We start from the raw sequence: 27,603 nt of genomic DNA on the forward strand, positions 1-27,603 counted from the left end.
GTACCCTACAAGAAACTGCTGATGGGTTCACCAATACACTCACATTTGATATGTCAGTAAGTTAATTTCCATTTGCAGTTTTAAATTCAGAACTATCCACTGATTGGAGAAAGACGTACGCAGAGCTGTTGAGAGGAGGAGATGGCACCAAGTGAAAATTTATTTTTATATTTTCATAATTTATTATATTTTTGGTTGCATTCCTTTTTATATTTAAGTATATTATTGTATTATAACTAATTTTAATTAAAAGTTTGAAATTTATTAAAGAAATAAAAATTATATTATCTACCGCGCAAAAGAATTTTTCACTTCTGATAGCCTTTCAGTCATAACTGACAATTTTCAGCTATGACGGATTTATGGTCAGCTTTGACTATCATATTACCCATCAGATGACCGTCACTATGTTCGCACCGAAATTGAAATCCTCTTGAAAACACAATTTGTGGATTGTGGAACTAAAGTCGTTCTGACCGACATTGTGTGTTTTCGATGAGTTTTCATTGACAGTTCACACATCTATGCGTTTACATTTGTTATGATATGGCATGGCATGCTAACGATAGTCAGGTGATAAGGCGTTTATCTAATGAGCCGTCACTTTCTAGTTATATTTTCCATTCTGGTGAAGCTTCCGTTTGGGGCTTAAGATGGGAAGCACTGAAGGATCTGTTACTTTTTCGCGTCGATCTAAGTCAAAGAGTAGTAATTCCAACGAAGCGCCGGGTACTCAACGAGGTGGCACGACTCTTCGATCCTACTGGATTATTATCGCCTGTTATTGTAACTGGAAAAATATTCATTCAGCGACTGTGGTCTGCGGGTCTATCCTGGGGCTCACCATTGCCCGAGTTTTTTTTGCCGCGATTGGCTAAACTATCGGTCACAGCTTCCGGAGCCCAATCAAATTCGCATCGAACGGTGGATGGGAATGATTCCACGCATTCAGACATCATTTCACGGGTTTCGCGATGCGACCTTCCATGCTTATGCCGCAGTTATTTATGCGAAGACGTCGATCACAAACGGTTCGGTGCGTTGCACACTTCTGACGGCACGCACCAAGGTGGCACCACTCAAAACTGCTACCATTCCACGCCTAGAGCTTGCGGCAGCCCTACTTCTTGCCGAGACATTCCAGAACGTGCGAGATTCTTCGGGATTAGTTGACGTTCCCCACTATCTGTGGTCGGACTCAGCGATCGTGTTGTGTTGGCTGAGAAAGGATCCAGCAATACTTAAACCATTCATATTAAATCGGGTTCGTGGAATACAGGAGCTGACATCTCCCGCGCGATGGCATCACATTCGTCCGGCTCAGAACCCAGCTGATTGTGCCAGTAGAGGCATCACACCCGCCGAGCTATTACAATAGTACATCCCTTTTGGTAGCATGAACCCAAGGAAGCAGAGATGATGTATTCGGATAGTACTGATGTTCCTCTCAGCAAGTATGAGTCAAATGTCTTACTCGCCGAAAACCGAAATACAACCAAATTTATTCGGATGGAGTGAGGAGTATCTAACCATTCTATAAATGTCGGAGGACATGTGCGTACGAGCCTCTTCTTTGATTGTAACTCAGTGCTGATCGTTATCATCTCTGGTTTGATGTCAAGCAAACCGTTCACAATCGTACAAATCCTGCTGATAAATAAATTATTCAACAAGCTTTGTTTAGGATTAATTACATTAGTTTAAGTTTATATTCTAATAATGTCAAGTTTGATGTGGCAATACTGTCTTATCTGAGTTTTATATTTGTCATCTCTCCTTTATCATTCATTCCCTTTATAATTATCTTTGTTTATGTATATCTAAAGTTACGCTGTTTTAAATTCCGTTGAACTCCTATAAATGTCGGAGGACATGTGTGTACGAACTCTTCTCTGATTGTAACTCAGTGCTGATTGTACTCGTCTCGGGTTGGATGTCAAGCAAACCGTTCACAATCGTACCAATCCCAATAAAGCTTTCTGGCGGTGATTTTAAAACTCGATTTTGGGAGATCTGCTTCCTGTGCTCACTACCATACCGTCTTTCTAATGCACCCATCACCGTTTCCTTACTACTCGCCTCCCAGTTTGGAATGTTCTGCAATATCTCCGCTGCAGATCGTTTTAATGCAGCTACTTTATCTTCAACGTTCTAATTATTTGGAGATGCCGTTTTTTCGAATTGAAGCTTAAAAGCATGAAACGGAACTGTGCGATCAAAGGATGGAAGTTTCACCTTGTCAGAGGCTGTTGACATAATAGGCCGATTTAATTATAGCTCGCGGAGACGAACTTTCAATTCATCCACTTCGGTTTTAATTTTGTCCCGCTCTTCCTAAATCTGTGAGTATACTTCTGCTATTTGTGAGGTTACCTACGATACCCGTGCATATTGCACAATTGTGAGGACACCTGTGCTGATATACAGGCATCTTGCGCTTCGAACTGCTCTTCCATCTGCGTTGACAACCGCGTTTCTAACGAGGAAAATATGGATTGTTATGTTCATATATATCTTTTTAATAATATCTTTCCTCAGTCTCGCTATTTGCGTTGACTGTCCACAATCTTTAACGAGCACTGAGTCTCTTCCTCTAATTTCAATTGAAACACATATGCGTCAACATTAATTTTTTCTGCTTCCATGGCCTCTCGTAATCGTGATTTTAACTCGGACTTAAGTCCATTTGTTGCTAAACCACGTGTTTCCAGCTTTTTTTTCTGTTGTGAAATTTTTAGATCGATTAACTTTGCTATTTTAAAACAATTCTCTCTATGGGAATTTTTTTGCCAATCTACTTCTGATACCAAATTTAACGGATTTCTCAGTAAATCGTCTACCTTTTCACTCTTGAGTTCTATCACTGAATCGTTTAATAAAAGTCCCAGTTTAATGCTATACACTTATCTTTATTTCTACAACTTATTGCTTATAGGTCAATTGTTCTTTACACGGCAAGACTCTAATGAGAACTGTGTTTGCTGCACAATCCGGCAGCCCTTACATAGTAGAATGTTAACAAAACTATGCTATTCGAACATTCTAGCAGCTTTAGATTTCGCTATCTAGTTAATTCCAACCGTTTATAGTCGATTCTGATTTGTTCTGGCATTCGTGTTCGCTTCAATAAATTGTTTATTATTTCGGAACTATTTGATTCTATTTTATTCTTAGTAACTGTATGTATTTAATTGCTATTTTCCATGTTATGTTAAGATTTATGTTTTGAATATTGCTTTGCTAAATTGCTGTTTACGCAACTAACATAAAGCATCGGGCACTAACATTTCATCTTTCCTAGCATCACGCGACCGAAATTATGTATGTACATACAGCAGAGAACTTAAAACAATGAGAAGGTGCAGGTTCGACAGCGAACAATTTGTAGGAATTTCTCAAGGAGTTCACGACAGATGCACGAGAAACAAATAACATTTTTCGCTTTTATAACAGCGGTGAATCTGTAAACATAACATAACATAACCAAACGGCGAATATTGAAGAGAATATAATATGTATGCCAAACTGGGGATATTGATATGCTATTTGAAACATATTCCTTTTATTGAACTATTATTTATTATTTTTTAAATTATTTTATGTTAATTCATTTTTACTTTATTATGAGAAATATATCAAAATACTTTTAAATTATTACTAATAAAGTATTTTGATATATTTCTTAAAATAATTCATTAATTGTACTTGACACCATTATGGAGTCATAAAAGTACAGAATTGTGTTTTGCCGTCGGTATTTCACATTCATGCTTCAATTTTTCTTTTCAAATGCATGTGTAAACATATGTAACAGGACATACATATATTACGTCGTTTACACATTTTTATGTAGATATGTACACTCATTACTTCATGTGAAATCTCCGTTGACACATTCTTTGCTTTTATGTCAAAGAGTCAATCTGTCGAAGAACTGACGCGACGACAAAGCGTCACAACATTGTGTTGTTGGTAGAAAATCCGAGATGTGCCATACACACTCTTACAAACATACATCGCATATGGGCAAGTGCAAAGTCAATGCGTGTACAAAAAATTTGAACGTACTTACGTAAATTCTTACGTAAATTCTTGGTTGGCAAGAATCCCCCACTGAACCCTCCCCGAGGGTGCCGACTGGAAATAGATACCACAGATTCACGACACAAGCGGGGACGGGCTGGTAACAGTCCGCCCTGGCCGAAGACGTGAGGAATCTAGCTAAGGTCAGACTTCTTATCGGTGTGTTCGATGTTCCTCAATAGCACAGCATACAGATAAGGAGCCTTACCATGGTCGGGGGTAAAGGGCTGGATCAAGGTGTCATGCGACCCGTGCCGAGGATCAACCTGGCTGGGGGCCCTTAAATAGCCCAGTCTCGAACGGAGCTTACGGATACCTGGCGCCCTCCGTAATAAGATAGCCTTGCTTGCGCAACGGGGGCTATGCGCAAGTCGACATACGTTCCCCCACACTCGTGGGACCAAAAATGAACCAAAATGAAAATAAAGAAACGAAAACAAAAAATCGGAGAGAGCCCGGATCTCCAAGAAAAAAGCCGGAGGGAGCGAGTTGCTCCCACAAAAGAGCAGCGTTTGGAGCGAGCTCAACTAACACGAAGAGGACAGGAGCGAAGCTTGGTCCAGAAGACAAGGCAAGCACTAGTAAAGGGGCAGAAGCTAAAGCTGGCCCACAGAAAGTGGTAGCGCTGGAGGCAGCCAAACTCAAACCCTGCGGCCAAAACACGGCTGAAAAGCAGGGGGAGAGAGGAGATGCCAAAAGGTCTACCGCCGGAAGTGCATCTGCCAGGGAGTGGCCTGCATTTAGCATGCAGGACCCGTCAAAGGCAAAATATGCGGAGAGACGACGCGCCGCATACTTACTAAGGTTGGTAGAGCTAAAGCCGCCAACGAAAGAGGAGCTAACGAAGGAGCTCCAAGCATCAATTGACTGCGCGAGAGCAGTCATACCCAACTTTAAGTTGGAGCCGCCGGTAAAGGCAGCCAAGCGACAGAGGTCAGCTGAAGAGGCAAAGCCGTCAGCTAAGAGACCGAAGACCAAGGGTGTAACGCCCGCAAAATCATTTGCAGAAGTGGCCCGGAACCGAATTGTCATTGGCGTTCTGGATGAGGGAGATCCCGAAGGAAGAATCCCCAGAGCCCAATGGAAATGGGTGCAGGCTGCGCTGACAAATGTGGCGCTGGAAGTGCTATTAAGCAATCCGGGTCCGCCACCGTCATGCGCAGATGCCGGCTGGTACCAGGGCCAGATCAAAATGATTGCGTGCGACGACGAAAGATCGGTCGCACTATACAAAGCTGCTATAGCCAAGGTGGGAGAGGTATACCCCGGGGCAAAATTGGTAGCAGTGGACAAGAAGGACATACCATCCAGACCAAGGGCAATGGTATGGATTCCGGCTACACCAACTCAGCCGGACCAAATTATGCAGCTCATAAGAGCCTGCAACCCGAGCCTACCCACTGAAGGGTGGAGGTATGTCAAGACATTTGAGGACAGCGTAGCGGAATCTGGCGTGGAGACCAAAAGGGCCACGATGCAGATTCTGCTGCTTTTAACGAAAGAATCCATCGAACCGCTGGCGAAGAGTGGCGGGGAGATAAATTACGGGTTCACGAAAGTAAGGATAACGCCTTACAAGTCGGACGCCGATGCTGCAGACCATCTGGCATCGGGGAAAGAGATATGCAAAGTAGAGGAAGATCCCATGGAGTCCTCGAGCGACGCGGAAAGCATGGAGCAAGGTGAGTGTTCTTCTTCCGAGTCTGAGCTTGCGGCCAGACTCTCAAGCTTGTATACTGAGAAAGAGCTTTTAAGCGACTCTCAGGAAGACGCAGATATAACAATTGTTAATGCGTCTTCTACAAATTAATCTCCATCATAGCAAACTAGCTTCAGCAGCCCTAATTAACCGCGTGGCAATGGAACAGCCTGAATTTGTCCTCATTCAGGAGCCATGGGTTAATGGGGGGCGTATTTGCGGACTGAGGGCGCCGAACTATAAGCTGCTGATGGCTAACTGTGAAGGTAAAATCAGAGCCTGCATAATGGCAAAGAAAAACCTTAATGTTTTTATATTACATAATTACAGCAACAACGACACAGCAACAGTAAGCTGGGAAACGGGCTCAAGCAGTTACCGGCTAGTGTCGTGTTATATGCCGTATGAGCAGGAGCTGGTGCCACCTCTGATAGTAAAAGAGGTGGTACGGGATAGCGAGGCATCCAAGTGCATGACGATACTTGGATGCGACTCAAATGCGCATCACACAATCTGGGGCAGCACAGATGTAAACGACAGAGGTGAGTGTCTCTTTAATTACCTACTAGGTACTAAGTTACTGGTGTGTAATAAGGGAAGCACGCCAACATTTATTACAAGAAACCGACAAGAAGTGCTGGATATCACACTTGTGTCGGGAGAACTAATTGACAGGGTAACCCAATGGAGGGTTCTCGAAGAACATTCCTTTTCGGATCACCGATATATCGAATGTACAATAGAGGAAAGGGCCGATAAAGGCATTAACTTCAGGAATCATAGGAGAACGAACTGGCAGGTGCACATGCAAGAGCTAGAGAAACGTATCCCTATGATTCTACCGTTTCAGCCCAATAGCAAGGAGGATCTAGATATCCTCGTTAATCGACTCACGGAATCGTGCCGGCAAGCACTAGAAGTGGCTTGTCCAATAGCACGAAGCAGGGGTAGAATAAGGCCCCCCTGGTGGTCTCTAGAACTTAAAAAGCTACAGAAAGAATGCAGAAAGCAGTTCAATTTAGCAAAGCACTCCCAAGACGAGTCAGACTGGGATTATTATTACAACCTCCTTAGGTCATACAAAAAGGAAGTTAGGAAAGCAAAAAGAAATTCATGGAAATCGTTTTGCAATGATATCGAGAACACGGCGGAAGCGTCTCGACTTAGGAAAATAATGGCACAATCGGTGCATAGTATCGGGTATCTTCAGAAGCCAGACCGAAGTTGGACGGTATCCAGTGAAGAGTCCTTGAGGCTACTAATGGATACCCACTTCCCAGGCAGCTCTGAAAGCCATACTGCAGAATATACTCAAAACAGTGGAGCAGAAATGAGCCCCACTCTCATAAACATAGTGTCAGAAAGCAACGTACGCTGGGCAATAAACAGCTTTAAGCCCTTCAAGTCGCCGGGATCAGACGGTATATTCCCGGCTCAATTGCAGCAGTCGCAGAATCACATAATGAATTGGCTAATTGCCATCCTTAAAGGGGTGCTGCAATTAAACTATATCCTTACACTTTGGAGGGAAGTCAAGGTAATATACATACCAAAGGCAGGCAAAAGCTCGCATACAAGTCCAAAGGACTTCAGGCCGATTAGCCTCTCCTCTTTCCTTCTAAAAATCCTGGAAAGACTTATAGAATTACATATTAGAAACAAACTGAAACCGGAAAAGTTGGCTGGTTCACAGCATGCGTATTCTAAAGGAAAATCCACAGAAACAGCACTAAGCTCTGTGGTGGCGGAGATTGAAAAATCTCTGGAAGCCAAAGAATACACTCTATTTGCCTTCTTAGACATAGAAGGAGCCTTCAATAATATCCAGCCTAGGGCCATACTGAGTGCGCTTAAAGATCTGGACATCTCTGAACCTCTCAGGAAATTAATTGAACAGATGCTCTTGAGCAGGTCAATAATTTCAACGATGGGAGCGTCAACGATGTGCAGATCTGTCCAAAGAGATACACCTCAAGGAGGCGTGTTATCCCCACTTCTCTGGGTCCTGACAATGAATAAGTTGCTGATGGATCTAGAAAAGAAGGGGGTACATGTTGTGGCCTACGCTGACGATGTGGCAGTATCGGTCAGAGGCAAATTTCCGAATACTCTCGCAGACCTTATGCAAACGATATTGGACGATATAAATCACTGGGCAGTATCGTGCGGATTAAATTTAAATGCTGGTAAGACAGAGATCGTATTGTTCACCAGAAAACATATTACTCCAGAAGTTACGGCGCCAATAATAAATGGTTGCAGACTAACAATTGGAGATAAGGCAAGCTACCTGGGACTAATCTTAGACAGGAAGCTCTCATGGAAACAAAACTTGGATGCTAGGGTGAAGAAGGCAGCCACAGCACTCTACACCTGTAAAAGGATGGTGGGCCCCAAATGGGGACTTACACCTCGGGTAACTTGTTGGCTCTATACAGCAGTAGTCAGACCAATCATGACATACGGTATATTGGTATGGTGGCCAGTAATGGAAAAGAAATACGCGGTAAAGCGTATGGAAAGCATACAGAGAGCAGCCAGCATATGCATTAGTGGAGCTCTTAGAACAACGCCAAGTCAGGCTCTTAACGTCATTCTACACTTACTGCCAACAGACCTGTTCTGTAAACAAGTGGCAGCAAAGTCAGCTCTTAGACTGAGGGAATCCTCCCAACTAGTCGCATGCGACAAGGGGCATTCAAGGATACTCAGTATATTCCCGTTTCTACCCAAAACCACGGATTTCCGTAATCCAACAGAACGGAAGCTAAATTCGGTCCACAATATTGCCTACCCCACAAGAGAGAAGTGGAAAAGGGGCGAGGTGGACAGGAATACAGAAATTAGCATCTACACGGATGGATCCAAACTGGATCATAGAGTGGGAGGTGGTGTCTTTTGCGCAGCATTAAACACCAACATCGCCTTCCGGTTGCCAGACCACTGCAGTGTCTTCCAGGCGGAGATCACAGCAATTAAAGAAAGCCTAGTGGTATTGACAAAAAGTGTGCTCACAACAAGGAGCATATATATATACACGGATAGCCAAGCGGCCTTGAAATCACTCAAGTCTCCAATGGTTTCATCCAAGCTAGTGAAAGATTGTCTTGATCTATTAGAGGATCTGACATCCTACTTCACAATAAACCTGCAATGGGTTCCAGGACATAGCGATATTCCTGGTAACTGCGAAGCAGATGAACTAGCCAGAACAGGCACCACTTTGCAACTAACCCCTGAAAAAGAGAGTATCTTTATGCCTCTGGCAACTTGCAAACACCTAATCGGCGAATATGCTATAAATATAGCTGAGTCTCGGTGGAGACAATCAATAACCTGCACAACCAGCAGACTAACGTGGCAGGAATGGAGCGTGAATCGCACAAACCGACTACTAAAATTTAAAAGGAGTGATATAAGAACTCTGATAGGAGTACTAACAGGTCACTGCCTAATTGGCAGACATGCAAGTAGGCTAGGTGTACCATACAACGACTATTGTAGAAGCTGTCAGGAAGCAGAGGAAGAGGAGACTGTAAAGCATCTTCTATGCGAATGTAAAGCTCTATATAGGAAAAGAATCGCAACTATCGGTCGTGGATTCCTTGACGACGTATCAGAAGTTGCTAATATAAAATTATTTGTACTGATGAACTTCATCAGGAGCACAGGTTGGTTCAGGGAGGAGACGATAGAGTGAGGGAACATTAGTCCCGGTGGTATTACAATGGGCCTCCTATAGGCCTAGGTGCGTCATTGGACAGCCACTCTACCTACCTACCTACCTACGTAAATTCTTTGACAAATACAGTCAATCCCGGTTAAGTGCCAAAACCAAAGATGCAGATTTTTTGTGCTTTGTAGTACATAAGCGATTGTGGTACTTAAGCGAGTGGTACCAAAAAAAATTATTTCTATGTATTTAAAAAAAAATTACCGTTTTTTTTAAAAAATTAAGAAAAAAAAGTGAGATGCAGCAAGACACCGGCAGATAAGAGGGATTGGAGGAGTGATACTTAACCGGGGTTTACTGTATACATAAATCAGAGGAATATTGAATATTTTCTTTAAAAAGTTTCTTGAATTGTAAATCGACAAATTTACTATGTTGTCACTTTTATTCTAAAATATTTTAATACTCATATTGGAGGGGTTGTCACTTTTCCCTTCTAGAGGGAATATCAGAAATTTGTTCACTTTATGATTTTTAGCTTTTGCCATCGTCGCGAAAAGACGCTTGTAGGCAAACGCATGCTCGGGGAGATGTGTAAGGCGTTTGCTTTTATGAATGAAACGACTTAGCTTATTGCTTTTGCGCCAGCGTTCATGAATGAAAATGTTGTTGGTGTGTGATTTACTACAAATTTAGGATTTGTCAATTTGGCTGCCATATTGATTTCTGGTGCTGATGCTATTTGAGACAATTGTTGTTTTTGTACAACAATGTTTGTATTTTTCCTATTGGCTGACGTACTTACATTTGTACGCTTAAATGTATGTAGATTTGTGTATGCATTACTTATTTTGCGCGGTCATATGCATATTTGTACATACATACTTACATATAGAGCAGTGCGCTCACATGTATTTATTGATAATTGATAATATATTATTATATTATATAATATAACATATTGATGTACTTACATAAATTATTAATTCTGTAAAAATTGAAATTAGAAAATTATGAAAATAGTAAAATATCATTTTTTGCATAATCTTTCACATTTTATCAATGTAGTATTTGTGCAAAAAAATAATAATTTATAAATTTTTCATCATAAAAATCGTTTGTATGGCAAAAAATAATCATGCATATGTGAAGTGGCATTTGTATTTCTTGTTTTCTCATTCATTTCATTTCATTTTTCTCTTTATATTGGTAGTTACGTATTTTGTCAGAGAACGATGTTAAAAATTCTCATTTCTGTTAAATAACAGGAAAACTATACAGAAAGTGGTGAACTCCTTGATCTCAAATTTTCAGCCAACCAATCGAGCATCATACAAAATTCAATTTGCACCTTCTCATTGTTTTAAGTTCTCTGCATACAGTGCATCACAAAATAAGTATACAGTGTATTTATTTGTTTTGTCATGCGAAAAAAATACTGAAAACTAATATTATTAACCAATTTTTTTTTATATTTTAAATTTTTTCATACATTGATATTTCTCCAATAACAAAAAACCCAAACTTAAAGTTATAATTTTTCAAATTTCAGAAAAGAATGTTCCAATAGCTTAAAATTACGTCACTAAAGTATGTATGCACTAAAAATAAATTGCTAAAAAAAAGTTCTTACGATTTTATTTTTGAGCTTTGATAGACGGTTAATATTTCGTTGGATAGTCTTTGGATTTTTTAATTGCACTCAACCTGGGTGGCGTGAACTTTAACAGCTTTTGGGTCACTGAAGGTGCAATCTTGCTCCATTCTTCGATTAACGCAGCTTTCAAAGATTCTTGGCTGGTTATTTGGTGTCTTCTGATTTTTCTTTCTAAATAATCCCAAAAATGCTCGATGGGATTGACATCAGGAGATTGGGCTGGTGTTTTTAATTGTTTGGGTGTTCTATAAAGAAGCCATTCCTTACCAATGAGAGCGGTGTGTTTTGGAGCATTGTCGTGTTGGAAGACAAATGATCGCTCAAGTCCCAATCTAGCCGCACTTTCGTTCAAATTCGCTTTTAAAATGTTAAGGTAATTATATTTGTTCATTGTATGCTCAATGAACACAAGATTACCTACTCCAGAAGCTGCCATACATCCCCACATCATGAGCGACCCACCACCATGTTTTACCGTGGCAGTCATATTCCGTGGTTTAAGCTCAGTATTCACTTTTATCCAAACTTTTTTATGTCCATCCGAGCCAAAAATATTGTATTTACTTTCGTCCGAGAAAATAACAGAATTCCAGAAATGTTTTTATTTTCGTGCTCTTTCACAAACTTCAATCTTTTTTGTCTGTTAGTGTTGCTTATAAATGGCTTTTTACGGACATTACGACCATGGTAGCCAGCATCATACAGTCCTCGGCGAATAGTTTGGGGATTGGAGGTTTTACCAGTCTCGTTTTCAATCTCTGTACTCACTTTTGGTGCACTCTTCTTTGGGTTCACCTGTATCTTGCGTGGTATAATACGTTTGTATCAAATATTTTTGGCCGCTCAGATCTTTCCTTACTTTTTGTGTTTCCCTCTTTTTTACATATATTTATTAGTTTTTGAATAGTTGAACTACTTTTATTTGTTATTTATCCAATTTACCTCTGACTTTTTTGTTCTTTATGTAGCTTTATTACAACATCTTTTAAATCTTGTGATAGTTCTCTTCCGCGCGGCGCCATGGTCAAAATTTAAATTAAATTACGGCTTAATTAATTAAATTAAAAACTTGTAAATCTTTATATCTTCAACAAAAAATAACTATTTAAAGATTTTGAAGCGAACAAATACTGTGTGCCAGTCGAAAACATACTAAAATGGTAAATTGCATACATATATAATATTATATATGTGACGTGATTTATGGTTTTTACTGAGAAAATCAAACGGTTCTTAATAACGGGAATTGTGAATGGCATCGATCTATCATACTCAGGAAGGCGATGTTATGTATAATTGTTATTGTAAAAAACACGAAAAGTTTTATTTTTAGTTTGCAATTAATGAATTTTTGACATAGTGCATACTTATTTTTGTGATACACTGTATGTACATCAAATTCTGTTAATACACAGTTTTGATTTAACATGGTTTTATTGTACATTTTGTTTTTGTTTTTACACGATTTTATTTTATTTAGCACGATTCAAAAGTTTTTTGGCTTAAATTTTATTTATCAGATTTAATTTATGTGAAATATGTTCATTTCATAAATTTAGAGGAATTCCCTATATGCATCCACAAAAAATTTACAAGCAATGCGAGTAATTGATGATGGCAGCAAGGAAATTTATGTTTTCTATATATAATTATAATTTAAATATCTTTAATTTTATTAATAATAATAATAACACAGTATTAGGTGTATACATTGCCTCTTTAAAATTGGTGTGGATATGAAAGCAGCTCTGGCAAAAAACCAAAATGACAATGCATTGATAGCAATGGATGACATGAGATATATTTAGACATCAATTGTTAAACATTAGCAATGTGCAGTCTTCATTGACAATGTTACAGCAATTCTGATTTTTAGCAATCCAAAAAACTACCTGTCGAGATGACCCCGTCAGACATGGATAGCAATACAGATTTTGATTAAATTGCCTGTCGGGATGCCTCGTTAGCGATCTCGGCCAATTAATTTGTTATGCAGGGTTGTATATTCTTCGTTATGAGGAGGGGTAATTTTATAGTTAAAGTCGATAAAAATTAAAATGTTCTGTAACGGATTTCTCGATAAATCGTCTACCTGTAACTCACTCTTAAGTTCGATCACTGGATTGTTAAATAAAAGCAGAGAACGTATATCATAGAGAAGGTTCATGGTGTGCCGATTGTCATAATGTTCCTCTTGACGGAGGGTTACTCGCCAACATTAGTGCATTTCACCACAAACAAATTATAATCTGATTTCACCAAAATTTTACCCCTGCGGAGCGCAAAATAGCAGAATTGAGCATTTTGAATGTTAAAAGAGAAAAATAATGCTAAATTCAATGTTAAGAAATGTACGCTTACAGATTCGTATATTTACAATGCGCAAACGAATTTACATATAATTTAAAGATATTCTGCATATACAGGGCGGCTCACGAATCGTGCTACAAAAATTAACCGTATTAAGTTTCTTTTTTATCAATTTTTGTTGTATTGTATAGAAAATTTTAATTTTATTTTATACAATTAATTATTCCTCCATGCTTAGCTACGCATATGCGACACCTAATTAGCAAATTAATGCGGGCTGAAAGGTTGAAGTCGGGATTGCATCAAATATGTATTTAAAGGACTGCTCCAGTTCAGTCAAATTTCTGGGTTTGATTTTGTAGTTCTCTTGCTTGACATAACCCCATAAGAAAAGACCAAGCGGTCGCAAATATTCTTATACATATATATGTAAGTATATGTATAATTATGTGTGCATTTAAACAAATATGAAAGTACCCATTATAATTGTTAATTTGTCTATATGCAACGTATGTATGTAAATATGTACACTCATTGTTTCATGGGAAATCAGAACCATACACACCCTTACAAACATACATAGCATATGGCAATTGCAAAATCAACCCTTTTTCATATACAACGTGGCATGCGTAAATGGAAACAAAGTCAACAAGTCATGTGCATATATACGGGCAGATGTGTGTACAAAAAATTCGCATATTTACATACGCACATTCTTTGACAAATACAGTCAAACCCGGTTAAGTGACAAAACCAAAGTTGCAGATTTTTTGTGCTTTGTGATACATAAGCGATTGTGGTACTTAAGCGACTGGTACCAAAAAAATAATTTCTATGTATTTAAAAAAAAATTACCGTTTTCCTTAAAAAATTAAGAAAAAAAAACGTGAGATGCAGCAAGACACCATCAGATAAGAGGGATTGGAGGAGTGATACTTAACCGGGGCTTACTGTATACATAAATGAGAGGAATATTGAATATTTTCTTTAAAAAGTTTCTTGAATTGTAAATCGACAAATATACTATGTTGTCACTTTTATTCTAAAATATTTTAATACTCATATTTGAGGGGTTGTCACTTTTCCCTTCTAGAGGGAATATCAGAAATTTGTTCAATTTATGATTTTTAGCTTTTGCCATCGTAGTGAAAAGACGCTTGTAGGCAAAAGCATGCTCGGGGGGATGTGAGGGTATCTGTTTTTATGAATGAAGCGAGGTTGCTTGTTAAAAGTACGCCTGCGTTCATAAATGAAAATGTTGTTGTTGTATATTTTACTATGAATTTGGGATTCGGCTATTTGGCTGACATATTGACTTGTGACTATTGTTGTTTTTGTAGAACAATGTTTGTAGTTTTTGCGGGTGACATATTAACATGTGTACGCATATACATATGTATGTATGTTGGTTTGTGTATGCATTATTTGTTCGGCAATTTTATGTATACATACATATATGCGTGTACATATAAATCAATGCGCGCACATATAGTGTATTGATAAGTGATAAAATCATGATTTGAATTTCTGAATGCGTACATTCAAATACATACGTACATACATATGACTATATAAGATAAATATGATAAAAGATGTATATACATACATATATTGCAATAAATTTAATCTCTATAATTATAATATAAACTATTTAGTATGAATGTATATTAGGTAAAAACTAAATAAAATTATTAAATGCCCAAATTAACTATAAATATTATTTAGAAATTCCATAATTTCATAGATCTTATCAGTTTTGCATGCAAGTTAACGCCACCGCTCACACATAGCACTTAACTGTAAAGTAAACATAATAGTTTAATTGAAAAGTAACTCTAAGCAATAGCAAAATATCGCCAATCACTATTTGTAAACAGATTTCGGTATTAAATTCTCAATAATAACAAAATCGCAATCCAATAGACTCAAGGTTAAAGAATTTCATCATATGATGAAATTCTATTAAATAAACAATAATGAATAGTATAAATAGGCTTAAGTGTAAAATAAGTAAGACTCTTTTCTGTAAGAAGGCGTTCTGGAAAGATGACAGAATAGAGTTGAAGCAACAGCTTAATTTGTTTTTTTAAAAACATTTCTCGGCTGGGCTAAAAAATAAGTGGCGATCCTGCCAGGAGATGTAAAAAAATCTTTTGAACTCAAATAAAAAATTTTTTGGCAACTAAAAAAGGAGACAAAAATCTCCAGTTGTCCAAAATAAAGAAACAAGTATCGTAATAAATACGAGAAAAGTAAAACAAAAACCGAAACAACTGAGTAACAAATAAAGGAGACAAAAATCTCCAGTTGCTTAATTACAAGAAATAAGTATCGTGAATAACACAATACGAAAAAAAAAAAAACTTTTGAAAGTGAAGGAGATATAACAAATAATTATTAACGGTGGTAGTGACCAGGCATCAACAAGGAGATATAACAAATAATTATTAACGGTGATAGTGACCAGACATCAACAAGGAGATATAACAAATAATTATTAACGGTGGTAGTGACCAGGCAGCAACCAGGAATAAATATAGTTGAGTATAAGTTCATTTATTTAAAATACTAATGGGAAATAGTCCCTCTAAGTTAGGATACCAAAGACTATATTGGTGTGATAAGTGTAGGGACAATCACAATCATTCCAAGTGCCCAATGAAAAAATAATAATAAATAAATAAATAAAAGAATTTGTTTTTAAATAAAAAAAAAACTGGAAGAAGTAACAAAAAAGTTTTCCGTAATGGCCTTGGCAAATAACGGTAATAATTCGATGAATATGGATGTGGTGTCTAGGTTAATAGCAGCTAGTACTGCTTCATTGCGAACAGAATTGGAGCAAGTTAGGCTCCAGCATTGGAATTTAAGCTTTAATAATAATGTAACTGAATATTCGGTTGAGACTATCGACTCAACCATTCATTGTGATGAAAGTTTAGATGTCATAAAATCTCTTCCCAAATTTAAGGGAAAAATAAATAATGACGTTAGCTGGCGTGAAGCCGCCAATAACTCTATGTCGCTTTATACCAGGGGGAGTAAAAAATACTTCGCAGCTTTAACAATACTGCGTAATAAATTAACGCAGGATGCCAATGACATCTTGACAAACCACGGCACTGTCCTTAACTTCGACGCTATTTTGAGTCGATTGGACTTCGCATATGCCGATAAGAGAACCTGTCATATAATAGAGCAGGAGATGAGTATACTAAGACAAGGTTCCAGGACCCTAATAGAATTTTATAACGAGGTAAATAAAAAATTAACGTTATTAACTAACAAAACAATTATGACTTATGGCACGAATTCTGCCATAACAAAGGAATTGAATATTAAAAATAGGGATGCAGCCCTACGTACTTTTATAACGGGACTTAATCCCCCATTGGATCAAATTCTGTTTACGCTGGCACCAAAAGATTTGCCAAACGCTCTTGCTAAGGCGCAAGAATTATATTCAAATCAAATGCGAGCACAATTTGCTTTGCATTTTTCAAGAAATAGTCACATGATAAATTCAAGGGGTCCTTCACAGGGAAATCAGAGGGCTCACAATTTTCAAAATAATTTAAGGTATCCAATAAGGACGCCACAGATAAATGAAGTTACACAAAATCGTCCAGAACCGATGGACGTGGATCAGTCTTTCCAAATATTAAATAGGCCTAGCCCAAGGCGAACAACCCAGTCGCAGGTAAGGGTAAATAGGGTTAATTATCAGACAAATTACCAACCAAATAACGTACCAAAAAGGGGAAATGATAGTGCTCAAATCAGCTCTCAACCTCAGCAGAAGGTACAAAGGATTAATAATTTAAACGAAAATCATTTTTTAGAGTAAATCTCGATTTGCCCTATATTATTAAATCGGATAAAAAAGCGGGGCAAATATTTAGAATATTAATAGATACGGGGCAACCAGTTCATATATACGGGCGGAAATATATACTAATAAAAATATTTTAGCAATTAAGAAAAGGGTAAGGACCATTAATGGTTCGACCATCATACAATATTACCACAACGTCAATCTGTTTGGGTTTCAGGAACGGTTTTATGAAATTGATAATTTAGAGAGTGATCTCTTAATTGGAATAAATTTCTTAAATAAAATCAGGGCCAAAATTGATATTCCAAATCGAGTATTGTTATATGGTGATAGCCAAATAGAAAAAATACATTTTCTGGATGATTTAAACAATTTAAACCCCTTGGGATTCGAAAATCCTAAGGCGTCTGCCGATGTAAATACCGGCCACGGAAAAGAAAAATGTGAAAATAAAAGTAAAAGAAATAAAATTTTAAAGCCCTTGGGATTCAAAAATCTTAAGGCGCCCGCCGACGATAATACCGGCAACAAAAAAACAAAACGCTTACTAAAAGCTGATGTTTCCGAAAGCGGACATGTATTACATAATTTATTGATTAACAACCCCGATCAAGTTTCAAAGATCGGAGGACCATCAGCATTGAATGATGAAAGAAAAATGATAAAAACATTGCAAAATGAAACAATTGAGGAAATTTTGGAAATACATAGGAATGTAAACTTAGATCTGCCCTTTCGTACTGATGTAAAGGCGGAAATACGAATAACTGAGGATAGACCAATTTGGTCAAAGCAATATCCTTATCCAATGTCAGTGAATAGATTTGTTAATGAGGAAATTAAAAATTTGTTGCAAAAGGGAATAATCAGGGAAAGTAAAAGCCCATACAACTCTCCAGTATGGGTAGTTCCAAAGAAAGGAATGAATGACGACGGAAGTCCAAAATTGAGATTGGTGATCGATTTCAAAAAAATTAAAGAAAAAACAATATCGGATAGGTACCCGATGCCAAACCCTGAAGTAATACTAACAAATTTAGGAAAGTCAAAATACTTTTCCACAATTGATTTGGAGTCTGGATTTTACCAGATATTAATGAAAGAAAACGATATAGAAAAAACGGCATTCTCGGTTAATAATGGAAAATACGAGTTAATGCCGTTCGGATTGAAGAATGCGCCGAGTATTTTTCAACGAGCTATGGATAATGTGTTGAGAGAATATATAGGGAAGTTCTGTCATGTGTATATTGAAACTATTCAAAATTACCCAGTACCAAGGACATTACGACAGTTGAGAGGATTTTTGGGATTAACAGGGTACTATAGGAAATTTATAGAAAATTATGCGGCAATATCGAAGCCATTAACTAAATATTTACAGGGAGAAAATGGAAAGATTTCTCAATACTTGTCAAAGAAGAAAAGTGTTGATCATGATCAGAGTGGCATAACTGCTTGTGAAAGATTGAAAAATTTATTGTCTCAACAGGTGCAATTAACGCAACCTAATTATAATATGAAGTTCGTTCTAACTACTGATGCGTCGAATGTGGCTTTGGGAGCTGTGTTATCACAGGAGGGTAAGCCCATTATATTTATATCAAAAACATTAAATTCTACAGAAATGAATTATACAACAAATGAAAAGGAATTATTTGCCATAGTATGGGCACTAAAAACATTAAGAAATTATCTATACGGTGTTAGTGATTTGGAAATTCACACTGACCATCAACCTTTGTCATTTGCGGTTTCTGAAAGGAATCCAAATATTAAAATTAAAAGATGGAGATCGTTTATTGAAGAATTTTCACCAAAAATTATTTATAAGCCAGGGGCAACAAATGTCGTTGCTGATGCATTGTCAAGACAGATACTAACATAACTAGCCCTGAGGAGTCAGATCGTTCAGGTGATTCAGTAACGAATACTCAACATTCAGCAGAAAGTAGTGATGAGTATCACATTCACGAAACAAAGAAACCATTAAATCATTTTAAACAGCAAATATTGATTAATGATGGAGCAAGAATAACAGTCTTGGAGACGATTTCTTATTTTAATAATAAGCGATTTTTAATCGAGTACGACATACCACAAAATATAATTGGTGTTTTGAAAGAATATATAAATCCAAAAATAGTTACGGGAATACACTGCACATCTCAAGTGATTTTTGAAAATTATGGATCACTGTATCATTTGACTAATTTATCGCTATTTGAGAACATTATAAATAACTATAGAATCGATGAGGAAATAGTATTATTTGAAGATTTGAATATGGATTTTGAAATACAAATGATAGAAACGTTATTAGAAAAATTAAAAATTGATAATAGATCAAAAAGAGGTATTAATGAGCTTGGGACAGTTTGGAAATGGATTACAGGTACACCTGACCATGATGATTTTATGCAAATAGCAAATAAAGTAAATGATTTAATAGAAAATAATAATAAACAATATACAACTAATTCACAGTTATTTAAGACCATTACGGAATTAACTCAAATATTAAAACAATTACAAGGTAGCTCTAATGAAAAAACTGTTTTAAGACAAAGGAATAAACTAATAATAAATGAACTTGAAAACACAGTAGAAACAATTGCATTGTCAAAAGTAGGGATATTAAATCCATTAATTTTAGATATGGCAGAAATAAAACAAATAATAAACGAAGAAAAAGTTAATGTATCAATATCAGATCTTATGGATGTATCCGATTTCAAAATTGCACAAAAAACAATTTAATAGTTATTTACATTAAATATCCAAAAGTAAAAAACATATGTAAATTATTTAAAGCAATAGCTGTCGCACAAAGCGATTGAAAATTATTTATTGAAAATGAAATAATAAAATGTCAAGATAAATTTTATTCCGTAAAATTTTGTAAAAATGAATTGAATAATGCATTTTGTATGATAAAAGCAAATAATACTTGTTTGTCTGATATGTTAAATAATAAGCATGCTAATTGTACAAAAATTAATGAAAAAAATGAGTCTATAAAAATTATTAAAGATGGAGCGATAGTAGTATCTGGAAAACATAAAGTTAATAATCACATAATAAACGGAGTTTATTTGGTAACTTTTCAAGATAATGTAACAATTGATAGTAAAATATATGAAAACCCAACAGGAAAAATCATTAATCATTTAAAAGAAGAAAAATTTAAAACATTTTTTATAAAAGAATATATTGAAACAAAAAATGTAGATTTGAGATTAAACAACTTCAATATACTTACACCATTAAAACAGGAAATAAACAATAATCCCATTTGGTGGTCAATTACTATTATAGCGTTAATGTTATTATTGGTTTATTTTGTTTATAAATTTTTTATATACAATACTTCTCAAATTCAATTAAAAAATTCTAAAGAAAAAGAAGAAAATTTATTAAGGTTGTCAAATCAAATCAACCACTTAACAGCATTATATTCGAAGACGGGACGCTTCGACTTAGAGGTGGGGGAGTTAACGCCACCGCTCACACATAGCACTTAACTGTAAAGTAAACATAATAGTTTAATTGAAAAGTAACTCTAAGCAATAGCAAAATATCGCCAATCACTATTTGTAAACAGATTTCGGTATTAAATTCTCAATAATAACAAAATCGCAATCCAATAGACTCAAGGTTAGAGATTTTCATCAAATGATGAAATTCATATTAAATAAACAATAATGAATAGTATAAATAGGCTTAAGTGTAAAATAAGTAAGACTCTTTTCGGTAAGAAGGCGTTCTGGAAAGATGACAGAATAAAGTTGAAGCAACAGCTTAATTTGTTTTTTTAAAAACATTTCGCGGCTGGGCTAAAAAATAAGTTGCATTCATAAAAATCCGCAAAATGATATTCATATCAATAAATATGATTGCATATAAACGTATAAGAATATAAGCCAAAAGGCTAACATGCAGCTGTAATATCAAAGCAAGTCTCTGAGAATAATTTTTCATTGAATTCTCAGCTCTGTTCACTCTTCACTGTTAAAATTTCTCCTTCCGAGCCAGATTTGGTGAAATTCACTAATAAAATCTTGTTAGGTTTTGACAATTCACACGCTGGTCCGCAATTGAACCTTCTCTATGATATACGTTCTCTGATAAAAGTCCCAATTTAATGGCTACACACTTATCTTTATTTCTAATTCCAACAACTTAACACTTATTGCTCGTTATTCGAGCTTACCACTTCTTGCTTATGTCTCAATTGTTCTTATCACGACAACACTCTAACTAGAACTGTGTTTGCCGCACAATCCGGCAGCCCTTATATAGTAAATCTGTAACAAAACATTGCTTCTAGAAGATTCTGGCAACTACGAATTCGCTAACTAGTTGCTTCTGGCAGTTTATTGTTGATTCGATTTTGTTCTATTATCCGTGTTCGTCACACTGCCCTCTACCTAAGTCTGATCGTCCCGATTAGACATATTTGCGATACCAAACACAACGCTTTTATGTCCCCCATTTCGTCTTCTAGGCTGGTGCTGATATCATTAGCCGTCCTTCTCTTCTTGGAGTTGATTCCATCCGTTTTCCGGATACTCAGTTTCTGGTACATCCCTTGATTTAAAGCTGACTCGAGATTCCATTCTTGATCAGAACGTAACTCCATTGGAACACCGAATCTCGTTACCCACTTGTTGATGAATGCCTCCGCCACTGGTTTAGTCTCTTGGTTAGGCATTGTGTATACTTGTGGCCATTCGTTGAAATGGTCCTTGACTACCAAAACATGACTATTTCCTAATTTATTGGTGGGGAATGGACCATCTTCATACACGCCTATTTTCTCAACTGGCGCACGCGAATTGTGCTGTTTCATCTGCCCATGACTCCTGGACCTTGATCCTTTAGCTACAATGTTCTCAGCATATTTCGCAATCCTTTCTATAGCTGATTGACAATCAGTCCAATAAAACCTTTGCTTCAAATTCTCCAAGGATTTCATGTCTCTCAAGTGCCCTCCTCTTGGACATTTGTACTGCACGTTAAGAACATCATGAATTCCAACCCTTGGAGCAACCATAAGTACTCGGAAGGTTTGCCCATTTTTGCTTTTCCTTACTCGATGCAAGCAGCCATACACTAACTTTAAACTGCTCCGTTCTGCCCAATATGATTTTGTGACTGGCCTTCCTGTAGTTATTTCTCTAATCGTTGTACATTAGTTCAATTCCACTTCATGTAATGCACCTTCCAATTCTGAATCTTCTTGCAAAGAGTCATCTGTTTCAGGTTCAATTTTATGCTGATCTTCCACCTGTGATGATATACACGCTTCCTGCTCTTCCAACTGTAAGGACACTTGTGCTGGTATCCAACCTTCTTGCTCTTCTAACTGTGAGGAACCTTTTACTAGTTCACACGCTTCCTCCTCTTCCAACTGTGAGAACACCTGTCCTGACATACGCAATTCCAGCTCTTTCGACTGTGTGGACCCTTGGACTGGTACACACACTTCCTCCTCTTCCGACTGTGAGGACACCTGCGCTGGCATGCGCCCGTTCAGTTCTTCCGACTGCGAAGACACTTTTGCTGGTATACAAGCTTCTTGCTCTGCATACTGTGAAGATTCTGGTTCACATGCTTCCTCCTCTTCCAACTGCGAGGATACCTGCGCTGACATATGCACGTCGAGCTCTTTCGGTGCTGACAACTGTGCTGAAAAACGTGCATCTTGCGCTGCGAACAGCTCTTCCAAATGCGTTGACAATCGCGTTTCCATTTGAGACATACGTGTATCCTGCTCTTTAAATTGTGTTGACATCTCTTTCCCCATCTGCGATATTGCCGTTAATGGTAAAACAATTGAAGCAATATGCGAAAAATTGTAATATATGTAATAGTAATAAGTATGAAAGGCATCCGAAATTAATTCCAATAGGTGAAGCACCAATACCAGAAAAAGAAGGAGAACAACTCCATATTGATATATTTTTTGCACAAAAATTAAAGTTTATTACGTGTTTGGATTCTTATTTCAAATATTTGGTTATCAAGTGTATTGAAGATAAACTAAATTTAGAAGATAAGGTTTTGGAACTTTTGCAGACATTTCCAGATGTTAAAAGTATATTTATAGATAACGAACCGATTTCTCGATGTTTGAAGAAAGAACATAATTCGATAAGTGATTACGAATCAATTATGAGGGCAGTTCAGCAGTATAACAGAACAGTACACTCGGTAACAGATAAAAAACCTTATAATGTTTTATTTAACAAAGAAGCACATGGAAATATGAGAGAAATATTAAAAAATGCTCAGGAAAAAATGTTGAAGTACCATAATAAAAAACGGATTCAAAAAAGTTATCATAGAGGGGAAGCTATATATGAAAAAATATATGGGGAAAGAAATAAATAAAAACCCAAATATAAAAAACAAATAGTAATAGAGGATTTAGGAAATAGGGTTAAAATACAAAGCAGAAACAGAATTATTCATAAGGATAATATTAAAGTGTAATTTTATAATTTTATAGAAACAATGGAAACACATAAACAAATTTTATTGTTGATGTTGTATGCTACAATTATCACATCAGATATAATTGATTATACAAGGGAACACTATATACTAATAAAGGAGGAAAATTCAGCAATTTTTGAAAATTATGGATCACTGTATCATTTGACTAATTTATCGCTATTTGAGAACATTATAAATAACTATAGAATCGATGAGGAAATAGTATTATTTGAAGATTTGAATATGGATTTTGAAATACAAATGATAGAAACGTTATTAGAAAAATTAAAAATTGATAATAGATCAAAAAGAGGTATTAATGAGCTTGGGACAGTTTGGAAATGGATTACAGGTACACCTGACCATGATGATTTTATGCAAATAGCAAATAAAGTAAATGATTTAATAGAAAATAATAATAAACAATATACAACTAATTCACAGTTATTTAAGACCATTACGGAATTAACTCAAATATTAAAACAATTACAAGGTAGCTCTAATGAAAAAACTGTTTTAAGACAAAGGAATAAACTAATAATAAATGAACTTGAAAACACAGTAGAAACAATTGCATTGTCAAAAGTAGGGATATTAAATCCATTAATTTTAGATATGGCAGAAATAAAACAAATAATAAACGAAGAAAAAGTTAATGTATCAATATCAGATCTTATGGATGTATCCGATTTCAAAATTGCACAAAAAACAATTTAATAGTTATTTACATTAAATATCCAAAAGTAAAAAACATATGTAAATTATTTAAAGCAATAGCTGTCGCACAAAGCGATGGAAAATTATTTATTGAAAATGAAATAATAAAATGTCAAGATAAATTTTATTCCGTAAAATTTTGTAAAAATGAATTGAATAATGCATTTTGTATGATAAAAGCAAATAATACTTGTTTGTCTGATATGTTAAATAATAAGCATGCTAATTGTACAAAAATTAATGAAAAAAATGAGTCTATAAAAATTATTAAAGATGGAGCGATAGTAGTATCTGGAAAACATAAAGTTAATAATCACATAATAAACGGAGTTTATTTGGTAACTTTTCAAGATAATGTAACAATTGATAGTAAAATATATGAAAACCCAACAGGAAAAATCATTAATCATTTAAAAGAAGAAAAATTTAAAACATTTTTTATAAAAGAATATATTGAAACAAAAAATGTAGATTTGAGATTAAACAACTTCAATATACTTACACCATTAAAACAGGAAATAAACAATAATCCCATTTGGTGGTCAATTACTATTATAGCGTTAATGTTATTATTGGTTTATTTTGTTTATAAATTTTTTATATACAATACTTCTCAAATTCAATTAAAAAATTCTAAAGAAAAAGAAGAAAATTTATTAAGGTTGTCAAATCAAATCAACCACTTAACAGCATTATATTCGAAGACGGGACGCTTCGACTTAGAGGTGGGGGAGTTAACGCCACCGCTCACACATAGCACTTAACTGTAAAGTAAACATAATAGTTTAATTGAAAAGTAACTCTAAGCAATAGCAAAATATCGCCAATCACTATTTGTAAACAGATTTCGGTATTAAATTCTCAATAATAACAAAATCGCAATCCAATAGACTCAAGGTTAGAGATTTTCATCAAATGATGAAATTCATATTAAATAAACAATAATGAATAGTATAAATAGGCTTAAGTGTAAAATAAGTAAGACTCTTTTCGGTAAGAAGGCGTTCTGGAAAGATGACAGAATAAAGTTGAAGCAACAGCTTAATTTGTTTTTTTTAAAACATTTCGCGGCTGGGCTAAAAAATAAGTTGCATTCATAAAAATCCGCAAAATGATATTCATATCAATAAATATGATTGCATATAAACGTATAAGAATATAAGCCAAAAGGCTAACATGCAGCTGTAATATCAAAGCAAGTCTCTGAGAATAATTTTTCATTGAATTCTCAGCTCTGTTCACTCTTCACTGTTAAAATTTCTCCTTCCGAGCCAGATTTGGTGAAATTCACTAATAAAATCTTGTTAGGTTTTGACAATTCACACGCTGGTCCGCAATTGAACCTTCTCTATGATATACGTTCTCTGATAAAAGTCCCAATTTAATGGCTACACACTTATCTTTATTTCTAATTCCAACAACTTAACACTTATTGCTCGTTATTCGAGCTTACCACTTCTTGCTTATATCTCAATTGTTCTTATCACGACAACACTCTAACTAGAACTGTGTTTGCCGCACAATCCGGCAGCCCTTATATAGTAAATCTGTAACAAAACATTGCTTCTAGAAGATTCTGGCAACTACGAATTCGCTAACTAGTTGCTTCTGGCAGTTTATTGTTGATTCGATTTTGTTCTATTATCCGTGTTCGTCACACTGCCCTCTACCTAAGTCTGATCGTCCCGATTAGACATATTTGCGATACCAAACACAACGCTTTTATGTCCCCCATTTCGTCTTCTAGGCTGGTGCTGATATCATTAGCCGTCCTTCTCTTCTTGGAGTTGATTCCATCCGTTTTCCGGATACTCAGTTTCTGGTACATCCCTTGATTTAAAGCTGACTCGAGATTCCATTCTTGATCAGAACGTAACTCCATTGGAACACCGAATCTCGTTACCCACTTGTTGATGAATGCCTCCGCCACTGGTTTAGTCTCTTGGTTAGGCATTGTGTATACTTGTGGCCATTCGTTGAAATGGTCCTTGACTACCAAAACATGACTATTTCCTAATTTATTGGTGGGGAATGGACCATCTTCATACACGCCTATTTTCTCAACTGGCGCACGCGAATTGTGCTGTTTCATCTGCCCATGACTCCTGGACCTTGATCCTTTAGCTACAATGTTCTCAGCATATTTCGCAATCCTTTCTATAGCTGATTGACAATCAGTCCAATAAAACCTTTGCTTCAAATTCTCCAAGGATTTCATGTCTCTCAAGTGCCCTCCTCTTGGACATTTGTACTGCACGTTAAGAACATCATGAATTCCAACCCTTGGAGCAACCATAAGTACTCGGAAGGTTTGCCCATTTTTGCTTTTCCTTACTCGATGCAAGCAGCCATACACTAACTTTAAACTGCTCCGTTCTGCCCAATATGATTTTGTGACTGGCCTTCCTGTAGTTATTTCTCTAATCGTTGTACATTAGTTCAATTCCACTTCATGTAATGCACCTTCCAATTCTGAATCTTCTTGCAAAGAGTCATCCGTTTCAGGTTCAATTTTATGCTGATCTTCCACCTGTGATGATATACACGCTTCCTGCTCTTCCAACTGTAAGGACACTTGTGCTGGTATCCAACCTTCTTGCTCTTCTAACTGTGAGGAACCTTTTACTAGTTCACACGCTTCCTCCTCTTCCAACTGTGAGAACACCTGTCCTGACATACGCAATTCCAGCTCTTTCGACTGTGTGGACCCTTGGACTGGTACACACACTTCCTCCTCTTCCGACTGTGAGGACACCTGCGCTGGCATGCGCCCGTTCAGTTCTTCCGACTGCGAAGACACTTTTGCTGGTATACAAGCTTCTTGCTCTTCATACTGTGAAGATTCTGGTTCACATGCTTCCTCCTCTTCCAACTGCGAGGATACCTGCGCTGACATATGCACGTCGAGCTCTTTCGGTGCTGACAACTGTGCTGAAAAACGTGCATCTTGCGCTGCGAACAGCTCTTCCAAATGCGTTGACAATCGCGTTTCCATTTGAGACATACGTGTATCCTGCTCTTTAAATTGTGTTGACATCTCTTTCCCCATCTGCGATATTGCCGTTAATGGTAAAACAATTGAAGCAATATGCGAAAAATTGTAATATATGTAATAGTAATAAGTA

At 36.5% G+C, this 27,603-nt stretch overlaps 1 protein-coding gene across 1 annotated transcript; it reads left to right on the plus strand.

The window, feature by feature from the left end:
- Positions 1 to 4,109: 4,109 nt before the first annotated feature.
- LOC138858880 (uncharacterized) lies at positions 4,110 to 6,399 on the plus strand. The gene is made up of 2 exons (XM_070112912.1): positions 4,110 to 6,048; positions 6,113 to 6,399. Exon 1 carries the CDS (start codon positions 4,490 to 4,492, stop codon positions 5,891 to 5,893), a length of 1,404 nt encoding a protein of 467 aa, XP_069969013.1. The 5' UTR covers positions 4,110 to 4,489; the 3' UTR covers positions 5,894 to 6,048; positions 6,113 to 6,399.
- Positions 6,400 to 27,603: the final 21,204 nt, after the last annotated feature.

This window comes from Bactrocera oleae, chromosome 2 (assembly GCF_042242935.1).
Source record: "Bactrocera oleae isolate idBacOlea1 chromosome 2, idBacOlea1, whole genome shotgun sequence".
Classification (NCBI taxonomy): Eukaryota; Metazoa; Arthropoda; class Insecta; order Diptera; family Tephritidae; genus Bactrocera; species Bactrocera oleae.